The sequence below is a fragment of the Bombus flavifrons genome, chromosome 14 (assembly GCF_040668555.2).
Source record: "Bombus flavifrons isolate JBK064 chromosome 14, iyBomFlav1_principal, whole genome shotgun sequence".
In the NCBI taxonomy this organism is placed as follows: domain Eukaryota; kingdom Metazoa; phylum Arthropoda; class Insecta; order Hymenoptera; family Apidae; genus Bombus; species Bombus flavifrons.
Window position 1 is genome coordinate 5755537 of NC_138455.1, and position 8390 is coordinate 5763926.

The 8390-nt window shown below is 34.8% G+C and overlaps 1 protein-coding gene across 2 annotated transcripts in view; it reads left to right on the plus strand.

Annotated features, from left to right (window-relative positions):
- Positions 1–8390, plus strand: part of LOC138186996 (uncharacterized) — a 43709-nt gene that overhangs the window by 30060 nt on the left and 5259 nt on the right. Inside the window, exons 2-15 of one of the 2 annotated variants that reach the window (XM_069127401.1) lie at positions 543–761; positions 2401–2705; positions 3748–3819; positions 4600–4823; positions 4915–5012; positions 5167–5478; positions 5560–5946; positions 6017–6255; positions 6358–6638; positions 6740–6896; positions 6980–7182; positions 7269–7417; positions 7486–7797; positions 7873–8282. In XM_069127401.1, coding sequence (XP_068983502.1) covers positions 648–761; positions 2401–2705; positions 3748–3819; positions 4600–4823; positions 4915–5012; positions 5167–5478; positions 5560–5946; positions 6017–6255; positions 6358–6638; positions 6740–6896; positions 6980–7182; positions 7269–7417; positions 7486–7797; positions 7873–8282 — 3263 coding nt within the window. In that variant the 5' untranslated portion in view covers positions 543–647. The remainder of the gene's footprint in view (positions 1–542; positions 762–2400; positions 2706–3747; positions 3820–4599; positions 4824–4914; positions 5013–5166; positions 5479–5559; positions 5947–6016; positions 6256–6357; positions 6639–6739; positions 6897–6979; positions 7183–7268; positions 7418–7485; positions 7798–7872; positions 8283–8390) is intronic. The other variant, XM_069127402.1, reaches the window with a different exon arrangement.

An 8390-nucleotide genomic window follows, 5' to 3' on the forward strand; every position in this document is an offset into this window, starting at 1 on the left:
TTTTCATGCAGTTTCTTCGCTTTATAAGATGCATAAGTTCCATCATTTAGGTATTTCATGTTATCAATGAATACGGATTATCAGTAATGTTAATAACAACTGACAATAATCAAATGTATGCAGAAAAAATATTGTCGTCAATATTAATTGACGGTAACCAAAAGCATTTGTTGCCATCGATAATAGTTATCGGCAACCAAAACAAAATGCACACTATCGATAGTAGTTACTGGTTACCAAAAGAAATTGCAGTCATTTATATTGGTTACTGGTATCCAAAGTTGAAATGCCTTCGTTGACAATGGTCGTTCCTAACCAAAAAGAAATTTTAATCATTCATAATGGTTATTCGTAATCAGAACAATTAAAAACTAATATTTTTCAATCATATCGTGTTTTGAATAATTTCTTTCACGTTTATTCATAGCTTTTATTTAAATAAAAATTGATTTTTACTCAATGAGTTTTTGCCAAAAAATGCTTAAAATAACCCTTATCTTGGATCTTTGATTATACATATATAATTATAATTGATATTTCAGGGCGTGGAATGATAAATGGTTGCTACCAGCAGCATGGTGTATGAGGAGATAGTCGGTATACGGGGTAGCTGACCCCAACCGCCGCGCACGCTTTTCACGCGCGAAATGCCCCACAATTTGAATTCCGCTTCCGTCAACTCCACCAACACGGCACCGAATCACCAGGCCTACAACCAACAACCTTGTCACCGACAGAATGGAGATGGACTTCAGCCCGAGGTATATTAATCCCATTTAACAGAAAATGATACTTTGAAGAATCCCATTTAATAGAAAATAGACTTAGATTCTTTATTTGCTAAAAATGCCAGGTACTATCCTATTTACGTTTAATGCTATATTATCTTTAAATTATCTTTAAATAATGTTTTAGATGTATGTATTTGCCTATTAGATTTCTGTTGCACAACGAAGGAACCAAGAACCACATTGGACATTTAATCTGACGTTAATTACTCGCTTAATGGTTGTACGCATTACGCGTGGAAAGAGTATAATGTTTCTGGAGCAGAAAAAATAGTTTTAGTTTAGGAACATCAACCCGGAAAAAGCATCTCGTTACTCGTTTAATTTAAACGATGAACTTGATGTTATTATATTTTATAATAAAAGTAGCGTAATATTTGTATTCAGCTATAATCATACAGTATGGAATATGTAATTCTTGTCTCCTATTGTATTTGAATGTAACGAGATACATTATGGAAATAAGAATTTTCAGTAATAACAAAGAAAGACGTTATACTATCTTAATATTCGGATATATTAATTAAAATATGTAAATTCGATATCGTACAATGTAAAGTGTATTAACGATAATAACACTGCAGCACACTGCAAAAAATTGTTCATATTTAGATTATAACATTTTAGGATTGTATCTCAATGAGATTGGATGAAGGAAGCATAGAATTTTAAATATTTCATTTTACTGATATTTGAATATATTTAAATATTGTCTGTGTTAAAGAAAAAGAATGCATTTTACAGAATGCAATTGATTAGAACCTTAAAGAATACTCACTAAAATCCGATAAAGATACTTATAATAGATATTTATCTGTAGATGTTGTAAACCATAGAAATATTAAGAAGTAACGATTATACAATCTTTTGACCAGTTTTTGTTTGTTGTCAAACTGAATTAAGTAATAGTTAAGAGACTAAGCGCTCCATTTTTAAAGAAGGCACGTTTTTAAGATTGCCTTGGATTTTAGTACTATAATGCGCAAGTCCATCCAAAGAAAAATATCCAATGAGGAATACTGTCATGGTTTTTAACAACTATACAGTTAATTAATAATTGCATAATATCCATCTAAGAAGTGCTCCAAATTAATAAGAACCTAAGTACGTCTGATGACAAACAGAATAATGCAATATATAAAAATAAGAAACCTATTTTATTGAAAATGTATGTGTATGTAACATTCTTTGTTGCAAAAATTGGTACAGAATAACATAGAGAAAATTTCCTTAAATATTAATTTGCTATATTAGCTTCAGTTAATTACACATATTTATTCGTTACTTCAGGAACATTATTTTATTCTATATGAATAAAATTGTAGAACATAACCGTAACATCTATCCGGAAAAAGCGTCTCGTTACTCGTTTAATTTAAATAATCAAATGTTCATGCATATCTCTAAATGCTCCAGTAATCATAGATCGAAAATCCTGTTTTCAAAAATTTTAAGGTTTCACTTACTTTAATCACATTTTATATTCATCTATTGCAAAAAGCAAATAGTTAAATAACAATAATTATTTAAAGTGTATATATAATTGATATTAATTGATATTAAATTATGTACAATTGATATTTTACGAAGAAACCTATTCACTCTTTATTAGAAAGAGCCGGTGGAGTTCGATACGTCTCATTTGCGTGGTGCGCCGGCCGAGGTCGAGGCACTGGTGCACAACATCAAAGAAGTTGCGCAACAATTCCTCTATCACTGGAGAACATTCCCTATCATCCTTCCACCGGCACTGTCCACTTGTACGGAAGGCGAAGACACGCTTGCGAGAAAGAAACACCACCTGAAGGATCTGTTCGTCGCGCCCAGCTTCGACGAATTAGACTCAGTCGCCGTAGACAGCAAGGGTGAACCAAGGAGGTTGACCAAAAAGCAGCTGGAAAGCATCAGTAAACGAGGGTAGGTCTTCCTATAATAACGAGATATCCATTTAAATATTTATCTTTATCTTTGTAGGTAGCAGTAGTATCAGATTCGTAAGCTCTCACGTTAGGGACGTCTTTAAGCCTGCAGTTGCGATACTCGTCGACCAAGTACGAATTGGATTCAGTTTTTTGAAGCAGTACTATCCAAGACTTGTAGTCACTAGTGAAATTGGAGTTGTAACTTAGAAAATGATTTAATTTAAGATTTGTGGTTTCACATGTTTTCTGCTTAGATTTTGTATTTAGATTTAGTCAGGGAACTTATTGTAAATAAAAGAGTAAATAAGGCATATTATGTGTAAAAAAACACAAAGGATTTCCAGTCTTTTATGAATCACATAGTAGATAAAGTAATATTTAAGAAATAAAAATAATCAACTACACACGCGCGCGCGCGCCCTAGTATTGGACAGTACTGATTTAAAATATCGAATGATAAAGATTAAAAATAGGACTAAGAATTTTTTGAATCTTTAACGAATCTTATTGCAACTTAAGGATTAATGACGTTTATACTTAAATTGAATATGCTTCGAAACACAATATCGTAGCGATTGTATCCCTTAGAATTAGATATTAGCGACTTTTCTGCGCACAGTATAAACATCGCGAATACTTACTAACAGATACTTGTTTTTAAGGCTTGAATGAAGCTCTCACAGATGCTAGTTTTTTCTAGGATGCAAGGAATATACGTATATAACATATATAATTTCAGGAAATACGTAAATGTTTAGAAAACGTCATGTGTATAAACGTCATATGAGTTTATCGCCTACGCAAATTTAAAAAAAAGACAAAAGAGGAATTTGTGATAATTGAATTCCCTTGCAAAACCTTAAAGGAATCTTATTTTTTAACTATTCAAATAGTCAGCCTTAATGTATATCACTTCGTTTTGATAATATAAGAATAGTGAGCGAACCAAACCCAAATGGTGCCTCGTTTTCGTAAGGATGTGTAAAACCAAACAGCCACTCGTTTGTGTCTGTTATTTTCTAACAATTTTTGTAAAGCTTTCAGAAGGAGAAGTACGGAAAACCGAAGAAGCTGAATGCCACTCAATTGGAGAGCATTCGAAGATGCGGGTATGTCATACACCAGCGTCACACAATATTCAAAGTTGACCGAAACAATGATCGTTACCCTGTGCAATGATTTTGGAGACTGGAATCACTCTCTCTCACGATCATCTTTTTTTTTTCTTTTTTAACGAAGAAGTTATATCTCTAAAAACCCAAAATCTGTGTAAATGCCACCACAAAACAGCATGGTCTTCTCATCTTCATCTGAAATTCACCCTGACAACAATTGGCGATTAATTAATCGATCGATTTGCATCGGACAGAGATCAAATATATAAAACGAGGGATTACCAAGTGCACGAATTCACTGAAAAGAAAGATTTATATCTGGTCTATGTGTGGAGGGATTTCGTAGAGATAACACAGCTTATAACAAATAATACTTAGGCAATCACGGCATGATGTAAATCCTAGCTGTTAAAACACAATTAATATACGGTGTAGGTTGTGTTTTTTTATTTTTAGAGCGTTTAAAGTATGCTTGTATTATAGCGAACAATTCTTATCACTAGCTTTAGCTCCACGAATAAGGAGTGGAGAGTGTAAGGTTCTTCTGTTTTGGTTATTCACTAATTAGAAACGCTGCAACAATGTAAAAATTTTGTACATATTCCAGGATATGTTTGTTCTCTATGTACGTATATATGTTAAATGTATTTTTTCTTTTTTTATATATACATATATCCACAATGTAGACGTAACATTCTGTTTCTGGATTTTTTCCATATTTTTTTTTCCTTTTATCCCAAAGTCGACTGTGTTAATAAACAATTTGTCTTTCAGGGAATTCGAGGTAGACTCGATCAATTTCGCTGGGCAGACGCACCGATGGAGATTGAGCGGACTTCTTCAGCGTGGACGAGACAGAAGACGAGATGCATTGCTTCGGGATCTCGCTTTGGCAACTAGATTCCTTGTAGTTACGGCGAAAGCCAGACTGGTCTCCCATTGCTTCAGTGTTTCGCAATCTCTGAAAGCTTTATTAACAGGGCTGTTACGGCTTCTTGGTATGAATTCATTAAGAAAGTCCTTTCTATCTCTAATGGATTCGCAAGAGGCAATATTATTTAAGTACAATTGGACGTTATTACGTTTTAGATATTATAATTGGCGTACCATCGCTTCAAGCACATAATTTGGATGCTAAAATCAGGGAGGAGCGATGTCGGTACTTGGTTGCCGAATTAGTGTGCAGGGTAAATTGAATAAGTCCTCTAAAATATTTATTTCAGTTACATTGGATTGCTACTTTAAACAGAGGCTATGTCAATAGGAATTATAAATAAAAATATTAATATGATGGAAAGCATCGCTTTCTAAGATTTTCATAAATCTCGCTACAAATTGCAGCCTGAATATGAAGATTCTCTGGAACTTCTGTGTGGTTTTGTACGAAAACAGCTTCGGCGAGCGACGATGGAGAAATTCGAAGTGGAAAGAGAATTATCACAACTATTACCTATCCCGGTTCCTTTCGTATTTGGAACACCCGCTGGAGCAGTGGTTGATCTTAGATTATTTAGCAGAGACATCATCAGAAAAGCTTTACCGATTTTAGTTGCTATTTTGGAGAGAGAGACACGAGGCTGGTTTCTTCATTTCAGAGAAAGACTGATTTCTGAGTTGAGAGCGCGGAAAAAACCGGATGAAGAGATAGAAAGAGTACGATTACTTCTATATCAATCACTATGAAGTTGTCCTAAATCTGTGCGGTGTATTCTTATTGATTGTGATCACCTTTAGGAAGTCAACGAAGCTGTTATGCGAGAATATTTGCAACGAGTGTTCTCTAACATCTTATCGCATCCAGACATACTCGATCTCGGTAACGGAATAGCTCAACTGTTGGTTCAGCAAGCACAGTCGGTCGTATTAATGCATCGAGCAGTGAAAAATGTGCAGCGTAAACTATTGCAAACAAAAGAAGCGTTGAAATGCCATATAGAAAACGAACATCCAGTTTTGTCGCGAATAGAACCATGGATGCGCGATAGAATGAGAGAAGTTGAGGAGAAGTTCATCGAAGAGTGCGAATGGAGCGCACACGAAGAAGCTCTCACATTGTGCACTCATCAAAATTTACAGCAGACAGTTTACTTTCTTAATCGTGATTTAACATTTATGAAAGAGGTACGTAGAACTGCAGATATTGTCATAAACACTTATTCGCATATGAATACAATGTATTCGTTTCTCTCAGCGTGAACCAGTCCTGTTGAAAGAATTGCGCAAAGTTAAAACACCCACGAGGAGCTTCCAATGGCCGACACAGATATGGCTTCCAAAAAACTGGATTATCAGACGCAATTTTCAAGGCCAGTCTGAAATCATACCAACGGTGCTGAGCAATACTCCGACATCTATCACGACACCTCGCGCAGATCCGAGTCAGCCTGTCTTTTTAGTTGAAAGGGAGATTGTACACACAACTACAACAAGGTATATTGTAACAATGAAGTAATCATTCTTTAAAATTAGTAGATCATTGTCTTCTTGGTGTAAATTTATGAAGAATTAATTGGTTCTAAAATTTATAAACAGATGGCCTATGTGGCGTTGGATTAATTACGTAGCCAGGACATGGTGTTGGACTTGGAATGCAATGTTTCTATTAGGCGTGGCAGTGCCGTGGTGTAGTCCAGTCTCCATACGAGCTTTGCTACTCGTACAACCCTTTACTCCCGATCTAGAATTGAGTCAATTGAATGGAACCTTGTTTCCTAGAAAGTCGTCTCAAATGCCCACTCTTTGTTCTCGGTTGATAGCACTTTGGAGACATATTAGTAAAAGTCGGACACATTTTGAAACAGAACCGGACACTGGTAAATTTAATAAATTAATGGTTCTATACTTTATTTTTTATTGTTGAATTTATTAAATGATTATATGATCATTAATTAAATAACTTTGCTTTTAATTGTAGGATTTATTGGAAAAGGAATGACAAGGCATTTAAATAGATTATGGAATTATGGTGTTAAAGGTCTTCTAGGAACACTTATTATATTATTTGTTTTTCCTGTCGTCTGTATAGTCACGAGTTTAGGATCGCTTCTTATTGCACTTACTGCAGTTTTATGGTCCGTTGATTATACTATTACATATATCATAATATTTCTTAATTACAAAATGGTAACAGTTTCTTTTTTTTTTGTTAATTTAGGATGCCTTTAATTACCTTAGCGTTGCATGCATTCATGGCACTCATAATGGATTTGGATAGCCCAGAACCAAGTAGAAATCGATATTTGGTCATCATGGAAGCATTAGTTTGGAATATCGGTACACAAGGCTGTCTACAACCAATCGCGGCGTTAATTGTAGCTCTTGTTTTGTGTCCTATTATTTCTTTTGTGATACTTACAGGTAAAATATAATATTCTCATTATAAATTAAAATAGTAATCTAACTATGAAGGATTCGCTTATTTAAAATATATCACTATCTCATAGTTGCTGTGATACGTTACTGGATTAGAGTGGTCTGGGACACGACTATGTTCCATTTAGTAATAAAGAACAGGGGTCGTATACCGGCCAGTGATAGTTTCGTGGTTAAAAGAATAGCTGGACCAGGACTAACTTCTGATTATTATTATCAAGTAGGCATTACAAATTAATCACTAAAATAACTACTATTTAATGTTAATTGTTCCATTCTTATTTGTAGATTAGGCCTGAACAAGCTTTAGCTGCATTCGAGGCAAAACTAGAGTTAGACGAATTGTTAGCTTTCCAACAAGAGACAGAACGATTAATTACACAACCCCAGAGGGATTTCACTCAATTTGTAGAAGCTTGTTTTGGCCCATTCGCTGCTAGCCTTGCCAAAACAAAAGATCCGTACAAATCGTTAGAAAAGGAAGCCAAAGATCTGATCGCCGTATTACACGAAAAATTAGACAGACGTAGAAAAAATTTGCAGACTGGTCTTGGAATGGTCGTAAGAAGTAAAATAAAACTTACTACCTTTGATCTAAAGGTAATTATCGGCCAAAGCACCTTTGATCCCAAAAATTATTTTACAATTTTATACATTTATAATTCCATCTTTAAGGTGGTAATACAACAAGGGGCACTTATGTTAGAACGCCTTTATCCCAGTCATGTATTCGCGAGATTATCAGGGAATGAAGAGGATTTCTGGGAGAACAAGGGTTTAAGTGTTGGTGACTGGGCTGGTTTAGCTGGCCTCATGTACGCAGATATTTTCAGTTTAAATTTCCTTCAACCTCTCGATGACGCAGATACGAAATTCAGGCTAGAACCTCATCCTGGAGTCGATTTATCACGTTACACAGATATGGTTCATAGCACTGAAATCGGCGGAACTAATGGGCCAGATTTGCTCGGCGCAGTTTATGCACCACGTGGAAATATACAAGTGTATAGTCCGTATCTAGAGGTCTCAGCTTTTAACCCACGCGCTAAACAGACTAGTAATAGCAGGAAATCAGATAAGCGATGGTAAAAAATATTCTGAATTTTGGATATTACTAAATATTAAATATTAAAATTTTAAGTATTATACGATCAGTATGTAGAGTCAAATTAAAGAAGTTGTTCTCGTTTATA